At 39.1% G+C, this 19,697-nt stretch overlaps 1 protein-coding gene across 3 annotated transcripts in view; it reads left to right on the top strand.

Annotated features, from left to right (window-relative positions):
- OTOA (otoancorin) overlaps nucleotides 1-19,697 on the top strand; it is a 40,615-nt gene that overhangs the window by 3,505 nt on the left and 17,413 nt on the right. For all 3 annotated transcript variants that reach the window (XM_030001597.2, XM_030001596.2, XM_030001598.2), the window contains exons 3-20: nucleotides 107-135; nucleotides 227-257; nucleotides 351-378; nucleotides 1,309-1,396; nucleotides 2,891-3,022; nucleotides 4,437-4,672; nucleotides 4,890-4,993; nucleotides 7,802-7,908; nucleotides 8,362-8,501; nucleotides 11,000-11,123; nucleotides 11,526-11,741; nucleotides 12,289-12,456; nucleotides 12,771-12,911; nucleotides 13,506-13,561; nucleotides 13,938-14,055; nucleotides 14,570-14,643; nucleotides 16,193-16,328; nucleotides 17,688-17,878. In XM_030001597.2, the coding sequence (XP_029857457.1) occupies nucleotides 107-135; nucleotides 227-257; nucleotides 351-378; nucleotides 1,309-1,396; nucleotides 2,891-3,022; nucleotides 4,437-4,672; nucleotides 4,890-4,993; nucleotides 7,802-7,908; nucleotides 8,362-8,501; nucleotides 11,000-11,123; nucleotides 11,526-11,741; nucleotides 12,289-12,456; nucleotides 12,771-12,911; nucleotides 13,506-13,561; nucleotides 13,938-14,055; nucleotides 14,570-14,643; nucleotides 16,193-16,328; nucleotides 17,688-17,878 (2,119 nt within the window). The remainder of the gene's footprint in view (nucleotides 1-106; nucleotides 136-226; nucleotides 258-350; nucleotides 379-1,308; nucleotides 1,397-2,890; nucleotides 3,023-4,436; nucleotides 4,673-4,889; nucleotides 4,994-7,801; nucleotides 7,909-8,361; nucleotides 8,502-10,999; nucleotides 11,124-11,525; nucleotides 11,742-12,288; nucleotides 12,457-12,770; nucleotides 12,912-13,505; nucleotides 13,562-13,937; nucleotides 14,056-14,569; nucleotides 14,644-16,192; nucleotides 16,329-17,687; nucleotides 17,879-19,697) is intronic.

Genomic DNA, 19,697 nt, shown 5'->3' with positions numbered 1-19,697 from the left:
TTATGTATATAGTTTCAATCACTGCACACCACACATGTATTTTTGTATAACACAGTTGAATGTAAAACATTAAATCAACTTTTAGTAATGGGATAATCTTTTACAGATTTGCCTCCATTATTACACAAAGCCATGGTTAGTATTTTTATTTGATCTCTCTACTAACATTTTATATTATAAACTAAAAATAATCATTTATTACATATATTTATAATTTTTTCCTTAGGAGGAAATAATAACCGGGAAATATCTGAATGGTAATGTACAAAATTGTTCCCACTTATGCTTCTAAAAGGAATTAAAACTCAATATCTCACCATAACTTTTTATGTTCCATTTTTCATGTGCAGCTCTCCTTGATATACTTCATTTTCAAAGGTAATGTATTACTCTCACCATCTTGATTTTTCAGTATTATTTTGCACTTCAGATATGATCTGTTTCATTTCCACAGAAACTGGAACATTATGGATGGAATGAAATTGGCCCATGTGATTACTTTGATTTAGATCTCCTGTGAGGAGTATTTCCTCTTAACAAGGAAAAAGCTGTTTTTCATGATAAAGCAAAAAACATGCATAGAATGAGGCTGAGAATAAATACCTGCTGCAGTTTTCAAAAGTTTTGATAATTAACTTTGTTCATATGTTTCAGAATGGTGTCTTAAGGGATTTAGGTGCAGTTCCAGCTTTCTGTCCGTCTCCCTCTTTCAGTCCTGCTCCATCCCCCATCCATCCCACTTCCTCCAGCTCCTGGCAACTTTTGAATTATTTGCTAATTTTGTCTAAATTTGAAAGAGCAGTATAAGCCTCAAAGGCAATTCCACTCCTACATATTTTGAGAAAATCAATAGTTGTGTAAAGAAGACACACTGAAATTAATGACTCTGCTGAGGGAAAGGCAGCAGACATTAGTCACTGTACTTACTTTCTACAAGCAGATCAGAAGAGGCATAATGGGGTGCCAGGAAGCACACCTGTAGCTCCAGACGAGCCACAGCACAGCTTGTCTCATGCCTGGAGATGGTACTACTGGCAACACGTTGGAAAATTGAGATTATTGTGGGTGGTCGTGGAGTTAGGTGAAAAAACCCATAACTAATTCATTCCATTCCTCATTGACCGATGTGTTTTCATTGCATGAAATAGGTCGACTATTAGTCTGGTTAGGCCAGAAAGCTGAATACTTGTGTCATGATGGTGTTACTAGCAGTGTTTGTTTTCCTTATTCTTGTTTTGTCTTGTAATCTGCAATTTTTTATATGTTATGTTATTTTACTGACATTTTTGGTCCTGTTTTCTGTTACAGTTCTAATGTCTGGACAGCCGATATGCTTACAAAAGTCATGGCATATTTTCATGCTCAGGAAGTTACGTTTAATCTTAGCAGTCTACAGGTTTGTGCCATTTGCAATGCATGAAAATTTTTATTTAAAAAGGAATTAAAAAAGCAGCCTATCTCTGTAGCCAAAACTAGGTTGTCAGTAATAGAGATAACTAACAGATCTACAGTGTAGCAGGTAAGCAGGAAATAGGAACAGGTTTTTTGGTTGCCTTTTTTCCCTAAGATTGCAGGAGTATGCAAGGCAGAAATAATAATAAAGAAGATCTTTTTGCTTTTCCTCTGATGGAAAGCAGAACTTAGGAGTTTTCAGGCTCAGTGATTGTTTCTGGATTGTGTGTATACACATGCTGTTTCTCCACAAAATGGCAGGTTTCTCCCAGATTTTGACCGTGGCTGTGGTTTGCACTGCTTCTGATGGAATGAGAGGCTCCAGAGGATCCTACAAAACACATCCACCTTTTAAAGCTCCTCTGAACTCTTTGTAAATTATCAATGTGGAAGTGATATAGGAAAAAGTCGTTGTTCTTTATCCCTGGTCATTATGATTAGTTACAAGCTGGTTTAAGTGGAGCTGTAGCCTGCTAATGAAAACCTGACCCCCTCCCTCCTCCCTACATGCACACACACACTCTAAGAAAGGAAAGTGTCAAATGTGCGATCTCTGAGCCTCAGGCATTCCCAAAAGCCCACGGCCATGTAGCTCCACAGCGCTCAAACCTTTTCCCAAGCTCTGTTTCACTGTCACAGCTCATCCAAACCTACATGAGACTAACGCTGCCTCTTCCCATTCGATTAGGGTTATTAACCATTTAAGGCTGTAAGCAGGCCTGGACCCCCTAGAGAACAAGGACCTATCTATGTTAATATTTGTTGGTGGCAATGCAAGCTAAGCAAAGACAACAAAGAACAGTTTCAACTCAAATTCCAAACCAATTCTGAAATAATTCTGTCAGGAATTAGAAGGGATTTTACTCCAGTCTGGTGCTAATGAGCCTTACAGTGCTTTCTGTTCCAATGTTATAATTCCCCTTAGATTTTCAAAACAGGCATGAGATTGTTAACTGGTAATGCAGTTTGATGTGAGAGAGACTATTTTTGCCTTATGACCTGGTACAGAGTTTCCTCCCATCTAATTGCACATTTCCTTCCTTTTTTTAAGTAATAATAATATGCACATGGTACCTGATTTTTTTTTGAGCTCTTTAAAAGTTTCATTTTCACAGCTCTGCTGTGTGAAGCAGAAAAGCATTATTACTCTTGTTTTATGAAGTGAGAAACTGAGGCATTTTTGTTAAATGGCTCACTGGAGAGGACTCGCTCATGAAGCCAAGAACAGGATTTTAAAATTACTGACTGTCAGAATTACATTTAGATTATTTTATTTACAGTTTGTGTTGAGTATAGTTATTCTAGTCATTGACAACACAGACAATACAGGAGCTAAGCACTTATCTCTCCTTAAGCAGACATTTTCAGGGAGTAAAAGATGCTGCTAGTACAATAGTATGAGTTTTATGTATATTACACATATTTTTCTATACTTCAGATGTCCATAAAAAGTTACCTGAAGAACCTTTTATACCAGCCTAGGCAACTACTATCCGAATTTCAACAGCTTGATCAACAGCAGTTCCAAACTGCTATGAAGTATCTCTTCAACAGCAGAAAGGACCATCTTGTAAGTCACTTTGCACTTGCAAAAAAGAAAAGCTTCTGTCAGTGGTTTAGATAAATGGGAAAGGGCCAGACTGGGGGTCTCGCAGTGCATGCCATGCAGTTACTTAGCTGGCTTGGATTAGATTCCAGGAGCCTCTCTCCTTAGGTTGGATTTATTTCATTGAATTCTAGTTGTCTAAAAGTTTGGTGCCAAGTCCCAGTCAGTTGTCTGGATTTTCTGTGTAATTAACGGAGAGAAATGCATCTCCAGAGAATGATTTACCTTCCTATGCAAGTATCTAAGGTAGGTAGGACCAGTTGTTCTCAGGGAGTATCTGCTTCTCTTCAGCGGCTAGAAAGAGAGCCAAGATGACTAAAGAAGGTGAAATTAGTTATCTTGTTAATTAGTTATGGGAGCGTGCAAGCAAATTGTTAGGCAATTTGGAGGGGAGGCAGCCTCACATCATTTGTTTGCCTCTGTGGTATGTTCCCTGTGTGACCCATCTCAAAAGTCTCACTCAAAGTCAGCGAGTGCCACCCAGGGGGGATCTCCACTGCAGGGGTGGGATCATAGCCTGATGTAGGAGAGCACTTGGCATCTCCTCTGCTGGGAGGAAGGGCCGCCAGTGTGGGTATCACTGAGGGGGTGGAGATTAATATGGGAGAAAGGGAGAGCGTTTCCCCAGACGCGTGAGGTGACTGCCCAGAACAAACGCTGTATAATCCGCTATTCAAACAACGGTGGTGCAGCTCCTGCTGCCAGAGCACACAGGATAGGTGTGCAGCGTGCACTGGGAGCCAGGCAGTAGAGCATAAGCCCTTTCAATAAACTGTAAATTTTGTCTTCTCAAATGGCATACGAGTTTTTCCAGGACTGAAAATATTACATGAACAAATCGCGAGGCCTGGGACTGTGAGCTCTGAACAGGCTGTCCTAGACACACCAACTTGTGAGACAGAGCAACTTAATAATCTATGCCCAACCAGCGTGACGTTATTCCCTGGGCTTGGCTCTTTGATGTTGCCCTGTCTTCTGGAGGGGATGTTTGTAGTAACGGCTGCAGGAAATACTGCTTGGGAAAAGGTCTGTTCCAGAAATGTCTACATATTAAATTATGTATGAAATAATACCCATTCAATTCCAATATCCTTTCATTTTCCAAATAACTAATTCTTTTATGACAGCACACAGTACAACTTCAGCCATTTGGATTATTTTTCTGTTCTTCACTTTGATTTTGTCAAAAGATTCAAGTTGGTCTCTGGCCAATGCCAGAAAGGAATTATCTGAAGTAATGCAACCAGGCGGTATTTTGCAGCTATTTTTCATGAGAACAGCACCATATTTTTAGTAGAGTGCTTTCTGTCAGGCCTCAAAATGAACAATATATTTAATTAATCAAAGAGATGTTCTTGTAACCCTTTGTTGCTTGCAGGAAATGGGAAATATTATTCTTGATTGGGACAAGATTCGAGAGAGAATTTTTCAAAGCCCAGGAGTAAACAGGACCTTGTTCCATATAACACTGGATAAATGCTTTCTGGCTCTGAGTGCTTTGGACTGTGTGGATATCCTAAGCCAGGTTTTGCGTGTGTCAGCGGTGAACTATCTCCAACCTGATGTCATTGGGAGCCTCCCAAACGTTCTGATGGAGGATGCTTTCAGAAACTTGTAAGACATTTATTTTGCAGACACAATTAATACTATGTAGTATTTGCTGACTATATACACTTTTAAAAAGAGGTTACTATATGGTCTTAGTCTATTTTCCAGATACAGCTTTCTGCTTATGTGTTGCTGTTTCTAAAAACATTTGTTCATGTGTGTCATTTAAAACAAAATAAATAGTTAACTCATTAGTGAACTAACATGCCCTTGTATCACTTAGATCAACAGTATTCAAGGATCTCTATGACAAAACCTCAGCAAATACACAGAGAGCTCTGTATGACTGGATGAAGCAGATTCTACAAAAATCCTACAACATGAGTGGTATGTTATGTACAAAGTATTTTCTTCTTGCTTATCATAAGAGAAAACCAGTCAGCAAAAGGCCTATCCATTGTATTGAATTGTTTCCCAAATTTAACACAAGTCTGTTTAAGAGTAGCTGTCTTGAATACCTTTGCTCCAGAATATGGTAAATATAATATATTTGTTATTCACAGCAAATAGGTCTCCAAAGATGCTTGCTCTTCATCTCTTCTGCACAGAGCTATACAGAAAGTCTCTGTACTCAAGTCCTTTTTCTAAGACTTAAATAGGATACAATTGTCAGGTACTCTGCACAGGCGTGTTGTTCACTTCTGAACTCCTATTTAGACTAGAAAAACAGATCTGTCTCAGAATACGTTAGCCAATGCACTGTTTAAAAATACGAAAGAAATGCAGGATGTTGTGAAAGTTCTACTGTACATGACACTGACTCGTTCAGAAAAGGGACAAGGTAAAAACAAAGTTAATTAATTCTGATTTTATGCATTTTACCACATCTGTTTACCTTGTTAATGTGTCTTCAACAGATGTGCCACATCTGGGACAGTGCAGGACAGGCTCCACGAGGGGGCTGTAAAGTGGCAGCGGCACTGACACAACAGCCAGTGCTTGGGTTTCACTGAACATCCCAGTAGTGCTGTCATGGGAGCACTTGGGACTTTTAGATGTGTATGTTCCTCCTCTTTCCCTGGAAATCAAAGGCAAAATGCCCACTTCTTCAGTGGAGCTAAATTTGGTTCCTGGGACTTCTGCTGTTTCAAAATACCAGAGTAACCCGTTAAGTCATAGAGACAAAGTTCATGACGCTGCTATGAGGTGGTATTACTTGCCAGCACATTGCTGGGGAAGCAAAGATGCAGAACTTGCCTGATGCTACTCAGCAGTCCTGGGAAAATCCCACAGCATCAGACATCTTGGGTTGTGTCTGAAACATGAGTGAACCCTCAGTTTGTAAAAGATCACCCAGCTCAGGAGGGACTGAGAATTACCATGCTTCTCTTACCTCCTGGTTGCTGCTTCAGGTGCAAAGCAGCGCGGATATGGTGAATCCACTCCTGAAGGCGTCGGGTGTGGACTCATTACCAGCTAGTTCTGGTAGTATGAGCTGCAGAACCCATCACTCCCGAGCAGGCAGAGTTGGACTGCTACCAACATACAGGTTGACAAGTCTAAAACTCACTCAAGTATATCTGCACACCACGGGTCACAGCATGGAGCACGGGATAACAGAAGAGTCCTACGATAGTCTGATTTATTCACTTTTGCTTTATATGTGGGTAGCACTGGGACCACCTGGGAAAGGGATCAGCCCTCTGCAGAAGCAGCATCTTCCTCAGTGAAGCTCAGCAGAAAAGAAACTTGAAAGAAGCCTCCTATTCGTGGTGCTTATGGGGCCACCTTCCAAGCATTTTTGCTGGTTTTGGTGACAGACAGCTCATCGCCAGGTCTCTGTTATCCCTGCAGAAATGCACAGGGTTTTCCCATCATACTGCATCTCCCTGCTGTGTCAGGCATCCCCTGCAGCTGGATCACTGGGTGGGCAGGAGATGACATGGGGTTTCTATATCTTAGAGTCAAACCTTTCAAGAAATTTGTCACTCAGCCAGTTGTCACGTTTCGTATATTAAAAACACTGAGGTATTCAGAGGCAAAGCATGCTGGTAGCCCTTGTGAAAACAGGAGGCTGTAACTTTTGGATATTGTACCTTATTTAAAAATAACAAAACCGTTTTTGGGGATCACGGCTTCTGTGGTTGGTAACTGCAAGTCTGTTCTGCTAAAGGCCACAGTCAACATCCTTAAATTGTTCTAGTTTTTGTTGAACTCTTTTATCATTATATTTCAACTCTCTTAATATTCCTGGTAATGGGAGGTAATATCACTTAAAAAAACAGAGGCCTGACAGGTCCACTGGGAGCATTGTCTTGTCTCAGCTAAGGAGCTGTGTTTTTAAAAAAATCACTTACTAAATGGGGTTCTTCAGCTTCTGATATTTCTAGGCTGGGTTTTTTCAGATACTGAAAACTCTTCAAAATGCACTTACAATTTTATTTTAACAGTTGTGAGTATCAGCACTGCTAAGGAATATGTGCAGAGGTATCACAAGTTGAACCATCCAAATTATGACACCTTGGAGAACACACTGTCTTTGTGGCTCAGAGTACCCACCTAGTCGATAAATACTTATTTCTCAGGGATATTTGGATCTTGATTTCATTTTCAATCCTTGGGAGAATGTTACTAAATGAATGACATTTTTTAACTGTTATGCAGTGTTTTGTATTTTTTGCCAACCTATTTCCGTATAGGTATATGAATGATTTTTCATTTTCTGCATTATTGCTATCGCATATTGCTGAAGTAAGTGGTATCATCAATAATAATATATAAGGTGTATAAAGTGTTATAAAGTATCATGCTTTCCTGGTGTTCTTAAATAATACATTTGACTAGGAAAACTGAATTTTAAAAATGCTGCTCCATATTTAATACTATTGGTTTAATTTTTCCTGTCCCATACTTTATCCATTTTCTAATTCGGCAACATAAAACATTAATCATTTTCATATGAGAAAATTCGAGACGTTTGAAACACTGTTTCATTTTCATTAAAAAATGTATGGGCTCATAAAAATGTGGTGCTAAAATCTAGCTAATGAAGGGAACCTGACTCTCTCTGTTAAGGATTTTTCTGATTTGCAGATTTTTTTTGATTAGTTACCAATAACAATATACTGGGTACAATATATTTGAAAAATCATGTCTGTCTTAACATTGTAGTGAGTTTTTATTTGTACAAAACAGAGTTCAATGAATCAACTTCTTGGGTCAGTGCAGAAAACTTATGGATTTTGGGAAGATACATGGTCCATCTCCCGTTAGAAGAAATTCTGAAAATTAGTCTTAGTGAAGTAAGTAACAAAATGTGGTTGGATATATCATTGTCAAGTGATGTCAGCTACAAACAGTGTGAACACAAATGCAAACTTAAACATTAAAAAGAAGTTTATATATTTTAATTACTTAAATATAAAGTGAATCCAAAGGCATTGTCAACCAAATATTCTTCTCTTTTTGGAATTTGAAAGTGCCTATCATTAATATGTAATTATTTATCTGTATCAGACTTCTGTGACTTGTACTGAAAGATAGGGACCAAAGGTAGAAGACCCTCAAATTATTTGACAGTTTGACAGAGAATCGCTCATTCAGCTTTGCCTTCAAGAATACTGTATTATCCAAATCTGTCTTCTTCCTTTCTCTATAACGTGAATGCAGTCAATTAATTTAGAGTGTAAAACATATCTTTTATTGCATGTAATTGTTTGATAATCCTGATGCATGATTTTGTTTGTACTGGTCAGATAAGACTATTCATTAGCTATGACAACGCAACAAAGCAGTTGGACATGGTGTATGATATCACACCAGAGCTTGCACAAGCTTTCCTGGAAAGAATAAACTCATCAGGATTTGACATGAGAAACACTTCAACTATCTACAGGCAAGACTGCTTTTCTTTTTCTTTTATGGCTGTGTATGGAGAGAATGAATAAGTAAGGAGAAAAGAGAGGAGCAGTAAGTAGCTGATGAAATTGTTGATGTGGCATAGCTTTTTCCTTGCAGCAGAAGAATCTAGTCTGAAATCCAGCCCTGTTTAGCAACAGTGAAGAATTGCTACTTCACAAATTTTTGGAGGTGTGCCTAATTAGCTAATGCTTTGTCTCCTGCTCCACGGTGAGGAGTTGTCTGTAGTATTAGTAGGAGGACTGCAGCAGTATCTGGGAGACCCAATTGAAGCTCCATCACATTGTACAGTGCAGCAATAAAATAAATTGGGATAGTGGCACATGAGTTGCCTTGGCTGTTTGAATCACAGAAGATGGAGGTGTTTCATGGAAATCATGTTACAGTTAGGATTGAAGGAGGAAATCTTAGCTCATGCCAGCCAGGACTGCAAGTGGTTTTTAATTGACGTGGGTGTCACCAGAGAGGTCGCAAAGTGAAGAGGTCCTGTCCTCTTTGTCTTGCAGGGTAGAGATGAGCCATGTTTAAACGCATGTGACTGTTATGTGTGTAAGCAGGAAACTGCATTTTCAGGGCTGTCAAATCAGCACTGAACTTACTTTAACAGTGATTAAAAAAAACCCCAACTGCTCTTACTCATAAATACGCAGTGAGCATGAGCTATCTGCAAGAAAGTGCTGTACTCCACATTTACATTTACACTGTTGTATCAATGGATGTATTTAGTCCCAAGACACCACTGTCTGAAGTTATTTGTAGTCTCCTTGGGGGATACCTTGGAGTTTTAAACTAATGGAGAATATGCTTTATGGCTTCAGAGCTCCTGTCATTATTGCAGTGTAACTCACTGACTTCCATGAGGTATTGCTGGTTGTTGGAGGTGTAAGCAAGAGAAGAATTATGCCCACACTCTAAATTTCAATGTCAGATATCTTAAAAATGATTTTACCACTCACGAGAGGTGCCACATTCTCACAGATGAGAGAAATGTCATGCTCCATAATCCTTAATATATTCCATTTTTACAACACACTTATTTTATATTACTCATTTTAACCATACTGATGATTTAAATGCACTTTTACTTTTAAGAAGTAGTATTATTCATTGCTGCTAATCCCAAAGGAGATGAAGAGCTCTGGGTGGCTATGCAATAATGCATCAGAAGGTAATTATTCGTTATAAAAATGCTGTTATAGATGTTTCTTTGATTTGTATGTTAGTTTGATGATGTCCCATGAATTCAGATGGGCTGCTGAAGCAGTATTTTGTTACATCACTAAGCAGGTGGTTGTTGAGGGACTAGAGGAACTAAAAGCTAAGCCTTTCTGCGCCGCACAATTTTACTGAGTTTGTGATATTGCTGCAGCATTGTCCACTGTTGATTTAATTCACATCTGGACGTTATTGCCTAGACTCTGCCTATGCCTGTGGCATTGAATTGCTAAAAAGCAAAGACTGTAGCAGGAAGGCTGGGCTTTGACCACATCTTTGTAGGTTCTTGTTTTGTGTAAATTATGGAAGCAAAGACTAAGAGTTTACAGGGACAGGGGATTGATTCAGGGTTTCTACAAACGAATTCATCACCATCACTATAAAGTCCAGAGAGGGTGATACACAATTCAGACCTCTTTCTTTGCAGGGCTGCAGGTAATGGCAGTAAATAAGCACAAGGCCTAAGTCAGGAGGCCACCTACAGCAGGCGCTTACCCTTGGTGGTATGACTGCTTCTCTCCACCAGCTGTGGCTGTGGTTGCGCTTTACAGAGGTCAATGGAAATGCTGGCTTAAATACTACAGCATGGGTACTGCAAATAAAAATGAGCTCCACATCTGGTTCACAACACTGCTTTGCAAAGTGCTGTGCTGGCACAACTGAGACAGTGAACCTCAGCGCGTCTTCTCCTAACCAGTGTTGAGCTGGGCAGGTCTTCCTCCATTGGCCAGTCGTATGTTTGATGTGAAATACAGCAGGCTTTGTTTAAACCTGAAATGATGAAGAGGGTATGTAGTGCTCTAGATGCTGCTCTGACACATGAATGAGTTATGTTGCATGTGAAATCCAAGCAGGATTTAGAGTTCAAAACATCCAATCAATCCAGATAAGAACTCAGCAAGCCACTTCTAGAAACTTATTAGTAGCCCTCCATCCTTTTCAAAGCGGAGATTATACTGCAAATTCTGCCAAGGGGAGTGGAGTCATTAGCTGGGAAAACCCAGCCACGGACAAAGGGAACCAGGAAAGCTGAATTTTTGACAGCACAAGCAATCAGGGTAGACTTCAGCTGAACACAGAGAACAGTGCGTATGTCTTATACCCCAGTTTCAGGCTATGTGGACTGCAGTTTAATGCACTAGTGACAAACAGAAATGTCTCAAGTTTTGAGCGCAAGTAGAGTATACCATACTATATTTGAGTTTTCTGAGAGTGACACCTTTTGTGTCAGAAGTTAGCTAATGTATTTCTTCTATATAGGCTAGGTTTATTGGTTTGCTTTTATGATGGAATGGAACAGATGGATGCAGCTGTGGCCCGGGCTTTACTTCATCAAATGATTAAATGCAATCAGTTGAAAGGTTTCCAAGCCGAGGTTCAGAAGGTGGGTACTGTACTTGTTCTTCTTGCCTAACCTAATCCTGAAAACAGAGGAGGAGGGACTTTATTCTTGAATATGGAAAGAAAAGAGTGAAAAATTCCGGGTATCTAAGAAATAAGTGGAAATAGTTCTCGAGCATATAATGCAAATAAAAGCCCATTTTGGTGTGGGGGTTTTTTTTGGTTTGGGTTTTTTTTTACAGTGCTCATTCTTTTCTTATTCTGTTTCCTCCTGTTCCATATTCCTTTCACAACTGTGGTTCTATTTTTGAATTTTTATGAAGTGTGTGGTCACTAAATGTTTGCCAATGCCTCTTCCAGAAACTCCAGTTAAAGTTTTGGGTGATAATGGAAGTCGGTTCTTGGCAGATTTTTATTCCCCATCTGCTTTTTTTGTTTGCTTTAGCTCAAATCTCAACTCCTGAACATTGCCATGCAAAACCAGACATTGAATGATACCCTTGGATCTCTGTCAGATGCTGTGGTTGGACTAACTTCAAGTCAGCTGGAATCTTTGTCACCTGAAGCAGTGCATAATGCTATTGCAACATTAAACCAAGTCTCTGGGTGGGCAAAAAGCCAAGTTATGATTTTATCCAGTAAATACCTCTCTTATGAAAAGGTACCTCTGATAACAGCTTTCCTACCTTCTGTTTTTAAAAGTGAAATGGCTTTTTCTCAATATTAACCATAAATTTTGAAAAGTTTAGTACAAGACTTCTTTTTAGTACTGTTAGTGGTCTGAACATTTTGTTTAAATCAAATAAAAACATCCAAGACTGTACCTCCCAAAGTAATTCTCTAGTAACAGAGAGAATGACTATTTGCATTTGGCAGTTGTATATATTATTTTGTCTGTGTCCCTGCCCTAAGCAGAATTTTTATGATCAGAGATCCCAGACTATATATTCAAATATACTGTAATGGAAGGAATCAGGGTCTTCTCTGAAATTTCAAAAAAAGGAACCTCTGAGAAAATTGTCGCATTTGTTCCCTGGACAGACTTGTCTGAATTGAAAGAAATCTGAGGAAAGTGCATCCCCGGGCAAGAAACGTATTAAGTATTCAACAGTAATAGTTTTGATTTATTTATTAACTTTTGCTTTTAAATATATCTGCTGTTCACAAGCCAGAACACTTTCTGTTTGTTTGTGCTGTTACCTCTGCAGGTTTTGTCATTTTATAATGTTAGTCAAATGGGCGCATTGGTAACTGGTATTAGCACCCAGTCATTCTACAGCATGAACCCAAAGGAGCTTTCTCAGATTATTCGAGGCACGACATCCCAATACTTATCTGACTTATCGCCTGCACAACAACAAGGGATCCTCAGGAAGGTGATTATAAACTCAAGTGTGTAGCAAGTTCTCTCTGCACAAGAGTACAATAACCAGATACGCAGAGCATGACTTAAAATGTTGTCACTGAGATGTGTGTTTTAGCTCAAAGGTTAATATTTCTAATGTTTTTTCTGAACACCAAGTATATTTTGAAGGCTGTCTCTTGCTTAGTTCCATGGCGTTTTTAATACTGACATGTTTTTCCTTTATCCTCTTAAGAGAACTATTACACAGAATAGAAAGAAGGGCAAATCCTGTAAATCTAAGCAGCAGTTCTGAAATGCCATGTATTTATCTGTTCCTCTTTTTAGATAGCTGCATCTGGAGATTTTTCTTCATCAGTCAAAGATATACAAGGAGCTTTCTTTAAAGAAATATCTCTTTCTGGTTTATGGAAGCAGACTGGATATAATTCTTCAATGATGAAAGAAAAAGAACTAAGAAGAAGCCAGGTAAAAGTTATTATGCAGTTTCCATTCCCCTGCAATTTAGTATGATGGGAGAATAGCAACAGTGTTATAATACATATGTGTTCAAGGAACATAGGTAAAAGGAAGGACCTGCCCCAAATATATCTTGACATAAACAACCAGAAGCCATTTAGAGCCTAGGCAGCATTATGAGACAATGCTATGGAAAGGGAAGTGTTAATATGCTGAGTTTAAAAGTCTTCAGGGTTCTGCCACATAAATTCTCTCTTTCCAGTACTGTATACTAGACATTTGCATGTACAATCAACCCTTTGACTCTGAGAGGTGAAAGGTTGGACCAGATGATCTCCAGAGGTCCCTTCAAACCTAAATTATTCAGTGGTTGCGTGCCGTGGACATGTTTAACATCATCCCATAATGCCAGTCAGCGATGTCTTGTCTTGTGAAGAAGAAATTCAGCACTGGATGCCAAACCTTTTGGTTGGCCGAGGTGGACCATAGAAATGCCTTTAGAGTACATAAGAGAGTTAAGCATACAAAAACCTTGTAGTAGTTATTGTAACTTACAACTGGATTATCTAAGCTTAACTTTATATATGGTGGGTTTTATTTCAGGCTTTGTATCTTTATGAATTACTGTCTAAGAAGAACTACCCTGTTGACCTTCTAAGGTAGGGATGATAGTCTCTCTTGAAATGGGGTTTAAGTCTAGTTTTGTGATGAGAGTAACTTTGAGGTAAACAATATGTTGTTATTTTGTACTATCTTATGTTATTCATTCCTTGATACCACAGGATAATTCACCTTCCTCATTAAAAAGGGTCTCCAAATCCAGACTCAGGATCAAAGCATTGCAGAGGTTTTAGTATTTTAAGGCTCAGTCAATATTTTTCAGTTTGATTACATTTTTACTTTCAATAGCCTTTTGGTTACAAGAAATGGGAAAGAGAGGTGGTCAAGTAACTGTATCTTAGAACATGGTTGTGGGCAGTAAGGACTAGATCCTGCTTAAATATTCAGAAGATTGAACTTTACTTTTCCTCTCAGCACAGGACAGCTTGTGAAAGGAGTAACTTGTCAACTCATTGAAAGTATGGGCACAGACGTTTTTTTAAACAATTTTAAATTGTTTAAAATGAATCTTCATCTGCTTTCTCCATATCAGGTAAAACCAAAAAAAGAGTTTGTGTACATAAACGTACTACCCAATATCCAAAGTGTAGGTAAATTAGAATTTGGTTAATTCTTTTTTTTTTTTCTTTTTTTTTTTTTCCAAATCTTGTATGTGTGAACTTGTCTGTTAACATATTTCATTTAAATCTTTTATGTGTGAATTTGTCTGGTTTTATACTTAATTTTGACAACTTCATTTGTCACGTACAAATTGCAAGAAATTCCTACAGTCCTTCTAACTTGCTAATTCATGAGTAATCTGTTTGGAAATATATATAAGTTTCAAAAACGTACAAATGCTTTCATGCACCCAAATATAGGATGTTTCATCTCTGATGTCTACAAAACCAAAACTCTAAACAACTTAAAAAAAGCAAAGAAAAATGCTCTTTGAAGAGAATATGCACAGTTTTATATATGCTAATTTATAAGCTGTAAACAAACCATATTTTCATTCTTCTCAAAATTTCCAAATGTTTAAGATCTTAAATTTTTGTTGCTTTTAGGTTAATTGTTTGGCTTGGAAGTTTTGGAAAGTCTCCAATGCATCTATTCCTCCCTTCCTCTTACTGGTGCTTCCGTGAGTTACATCTTTACTACATCTTAAGTTACTGCATTTGCAGCAGTACATTCAGAGTAGTCCTTCTGAGCATTTTATTAATAATCTCTTCAGTCCTAAGAAAACTGATGATTCAAACAAATGGTAATTTATAAAAAGTGGTTACTGACTGTAGCCAAAATCTGTGTCAAGTGAAAGCTGGTAATACTTGGTGTCTTTTAGCAGAGCCCATTTTTGTCACAACTGTGGATTCCTTTGCATTCTTGAAATCAGTCCCCCTTGAAGCGCGCTGGGCACAGACTAAATCACGGTGCAGTGGTGTGGCAGCAGTGAAAAAAGCTTGTAATATTGCTGCTTGTACTGTTGCTGATGTCTGCTAAAATAAAGGGATTAATTTGTTGGGCTTTCTTAAACATAATTGTTTAGAATCACAAAACTAACTTAAATGTAGTTTATGCTGGACTTTTTTTCTTTGGGTTTGTTTTTTTTTTTCTTGGTGGTTTTTTTTTTTTTCCCCCTAGGTTGTGAGACTTGGTTTGCTTATTTGCTTAGGGGTTTTTTTGAGAGTGGATATGTAAGACAAAGCCGTTGGGTACTGCCCAAGCATATTGCTGTGTATGGTTAAAAATATTTCAGTGTGTTTAAAGACGTTTTTGTACGTTAGCAAAACTTCTCATTATGTAAATAGCAAAGAAGTATTCAGGGACAGCTTTTTTCCTTAGAAAAAAAAATAATTGTACCTTGATGGGAACTTCTGAATCATACAACTTGTTAATTCCCCTTTTTCTTTATTTCTTTCTTCATACATGCTTAAAGGGATAAAAGGGAATGAGAACTATTCTTTTCCTGGAATACTTTTAATTGAAAAAAAGTAAGAAAAGGATCCTTTTTGAAAAGGCATTACTCTATTTAAAAGCAATAAAATAATAATAGAAAGACTTTAATACAAGGCTTTCTACAAACTGCAGCACCAAGTTATTTGGCCAACAGTTGCATGTTGCTTGTTCAGGGCCATCAGAAGTCACTGGTGCTTTTGCCTACAAAGCCTGGTAAGGCTGGCCTTGCACAGCTTTGGGATATGGCTTTATTTAAAAAGGCTGCCTGCCACTCTGGGTGGAGAAGAGCATAATTTTGTTTAATTTGCAGGCCTTCTTGGACTTCGGTACAAAGGAAGCCTACTCTAAAACTACTCCTTGTCTTTAACCCACCCACACATCTTCATTCATCAGAGAATTATTCCTAATAAAAAGGAGAAAGGGGAAAAGTTTCTGAACTGCAGACAGTCTTGTTTCATATGGTGTTAAGGCATCTCAGAGCACTTCATCCACTTGCAGCTATTTATAACCCTTAGCCATGTATTGAAATGAGGTTCATGTGCTGATGAACTGGAAGAAGATGTAAGTTAAAGTAAGGTGTGGATTAATTGCAACTTTTCTGGCCTGGCCAGTTTATAATTTTTCAAGTCCAGACTTGTCTCTAAATTTTTCCGTCATCACAGATTTTATGGGTGTGGTTATGGGTGTATGAAGGTCAGGTTTACATCCTGAGACTGCTTGAATTCTTTCTGCAGGACTGACTATCTGGAGTATGTTTCAGGCCCTTTATGTGTCCCTTTCATTGAAAGTCTGGGGAAGACCGAGCTGGACCTTTTGAATCCAAGCCTTCACAAAAAGAATGCTGTCCTGCAAAAAGTACAGGAGTGTTTGGTAGGTATGGCTAGGAGGGGTCAGCCGTGGAGGGGGAGCTGCAAAAAAAGTAATCTGTAACTAGCCACTGACAATTCCAAACTAAGTGAGAGCGGTTGGTTAGTTTTCTCTCCCTTTATCGTCATGTGGTGCCTCATAAAGTTATCCTGCGTACTTGTACTCTCCAGTCCGTGTGGCCATGCTCATGGTCTCCTGCATACAGACAGCAACCTGAGACACAGGCTCTGCTGCTCTGTGTTTGTGCGGTGAAACCATAGCTGGTGGACTCTGGGAGCCCAAAAGGCAATAACGCAGCATGCTAGTTTCTTCATCATCACAAGCAAGAGCAGCTTAGACTATCACCTAGCTCAGAGAAGCTCTTAGTGCCAAGGCCCCGAGCAACCTGCTGTAGGTGACCTGCTTTGAGCAGCGGGAGTGGACTGGGCGACCTCCAGATGTGCCTTCCAAACTCAGCCATTCTTTGGTTCTGTTTGCACATATTACTGTACTGCGTTTCATACAGTAATGTCAGTCACCATCTACATAAGTTCTTGACTTACCCACCTGTTTTCTTTCAGTTTTTTTCATTTACTGTTTCGATTTTATTGTTCCCTGCCTAAGGAAACCTTTTTATATCTTCCTTAACAATTTCCCTTGACTCCATGCATATTACAGAGTGTTCTCAGGAAATGTCACTGCTGGCTGCAGTGAACTGGCCGGGACAGTCTGGAGCTGACCCATTTGCACGTGGAGCTGTTCCCCCTTGCTCCACACGGCGCTAGTCCTGTAGAGCCGAGCGTGGCACAGGAAGCTCCGCGGGAGAGGCGGTGGTACTACGAGGATTTTGTGACTTCTGCTGTCAAGGAGCTGCAGCTGCCACCAGTTTTTAGGGGAAACTAGTTCTTTGATGTAGCTGTGAATATTCATGTCCTTGTACATACTAACCAGCCGTATAATCCCTAGAGTTTTGGCAGCTGCTTGAGAAACCCCTCAGAGCTGAGCCTTCTGACAGCAAGAGCTTGTGAGGTCTCTGCTGCCAGGCAGAACTGCACCACCTCTGCAGGTGTTGGGTGGTCACCTGGATATAGAGATTGTGGCAGGAGATTTAGTTTTAATTATTTTTTATGCGTGCTTCAATATGGACTAAAGAATACACTGAAAGCTCCGACGAGTGCTTATGAAATATCACCAGTTGCATTGGTAAAAGCAGAAAGTAAAAAGCAGTCTCAGCAGAAATGGTAGATTAAGTTGCCAGTGCAAACTGTTATGTCTTTGTTCCTTAAAGGGTCACAGAGCTTAAATGTGTTGTGATGCAGTTGAGTGATACAGGGCAAGACCCAAGATTAGCTCTGCCAACAAGGTAAATGCTTCTTGTTTTAGAACGGCTCTGTTGCTGATGAATATGATGTTGACCTACTTGGAAATCTAATCTGCCACTTACCTCCAGCCTTTCTGCATGGCAGAATGTCCCTGAAGGCAATGGCAACGGCCCTTCATCAATTCAAACTCTGCCAACAGCTCAGCCACGAGCAGAAGACTGAAATTACATACAAACTCCTCAAACTGTATGGGTAAGGTATTAGATATACCACCTTGCTTATGCTGATGGTTAAGCCATGCAAATGCCAACTGTTTGATTTGCCTGGATATAACTGCAATGAAAACAACACAAAGCAACTTCTGTCACTGGCCAAGCCTGGGGTCTCTGTCCACTGGAATGATATTTCTGTTCTTGTGTGTAACATGATAACTGTGGAACAAAATACAACCCCAGGGACACCCTGTATGACTTAAGTCCCAGGGGAAAAGGAAAGTGTAACGTTTGAGGAGGGGAAGGCAAACAGACTCTCTGGCATGGCAAGAGAATGGGCATTACAGGCAAAGAATGGTGCAGGAATGCGAAGAATGGGAAAATGGAAGTGGGATACTCGGTGTGCTGGTGTGAGAAGAGAAATAAAAAAGACTGCAAGCACCTGTGGCAATGGGAGAGAGCTAGAGAAGAAGAGGAGGGATATAAAGTTCAACCAACTGAAGCAACAAAGCGGACAGTGTGTTAGATGTCATTAATGACTCAGATTAGGAGGCTGATTGGAACCACACTGCTGTATCAGTCACGCAAAAAACAAAGTTGTGTCCTATCTGGCTTGAATATACTGTTTCTCTCTTGCATTGTCTCGTAGAAGTATCTTGCATTTCAAAAGGCAGACTGAATGCATAGTTTCTAACCATCCTTTCAGCCCCGAAGTCTGTCACTTGATCCACCTAATCATGTTAGTTGCTCATTCAGCTTCCTCCTAGTCAGCATTTTTCTGGTAATGGAATAGCTATATTTTCCACCAGATCCCATCCCTGCATTAATCTTGATACAGATCCATTTTATTGAATCATGACACAGTGTCCTAAATAATATTTTATTTTATTTTGAAAATATTTGTCTAGTCAAACATCCTCATAGTGGAGCAACAAACCAAATAAAGTTTTCTGTAAGAACATGCACTGGTAACAGATTTATTAATACCATCTTCTTCAGGCTCTTTCAGGCTGAAAATTACTTACCAAGTGCTATCTTAAGTCAACAACCAACTGGGTTGGCTAACATTTGTCAGATTTATATCAAACAAATAGGTCAAACCTGTACAGTGCTAAGCTACATATATTTTGAAGCACCAAGCAGCACTCAGAACTGAACCTGAACTTAATTTTTAAGACCTGAAATTCCTACAAATAATTTAGCATGTTATTTCAAGACATATGGTACCTATCATACAATTGATCTCTCATACAGAAATGGCATAGGTGTCATTAGATGTGGCTTTCCAAGGTGTTAGATCTGCCTTCCGTAACTCTTGATATTGCAGATGAATGCAATAGCAGACTGTAAAAATACCAGAGCTAATAAGGTATGGATTTAAATCTGTTCCATCACCTACATTTTGTGTTTCTGTCCCTTAGTTTTAAAAAGGCCGCATTAGTAGCAGACTGGTGCCACACTGAATTACTTTCCTGAGTTGTTTAGTGAACTCGATCTTTTCAGAATGAGGGGGAAAACTGTCCACTTCTCCTAAGTGTGCATAGACCTGTTTTTCAGAAATGTTGAGGACCCACAGCTCCTGCTGACATCAGGGAAAGTTACAGTTGCCCAACACCAATAAAAAACAGCCCCTTTACACCTGCAAATAATTAAATATTGGAATAGAGGAGGGTTTTTTTGATTTATAAGCAAGTACTGGCAAGTATTGCTTGCTTGAAGTATTAGACACACTGCTCCTTAGGATAAGATTCTTGGAAAAAGGATGGTTTCAATTTGAGTTATGAAGTTTCTACTTCTCTTTTGATACCATTTTGCAGACTATTATTGCAGTATGAACCTGATAGAAAATGGTAAATTTT

This window comes from Aquila chrysaetos, chromosome 25 (assembly GCF_900496995.4).
Source record: "Aquila chrysaetos chrysaetos chromosome 25, bAquChr1.4, whole genome shotgun sequence".
Classification (NCBI taxonomy): Eukaryota; Metazoa; Chordata; class Aves; order Accipitriformes; family Accipitridae; genus Aquila; species Aquila chrysaetos.
Note: the sequence above shows the minus strand (reverse complement) of the source record. Positions and strands in the feature narration are given on the sequence as shown.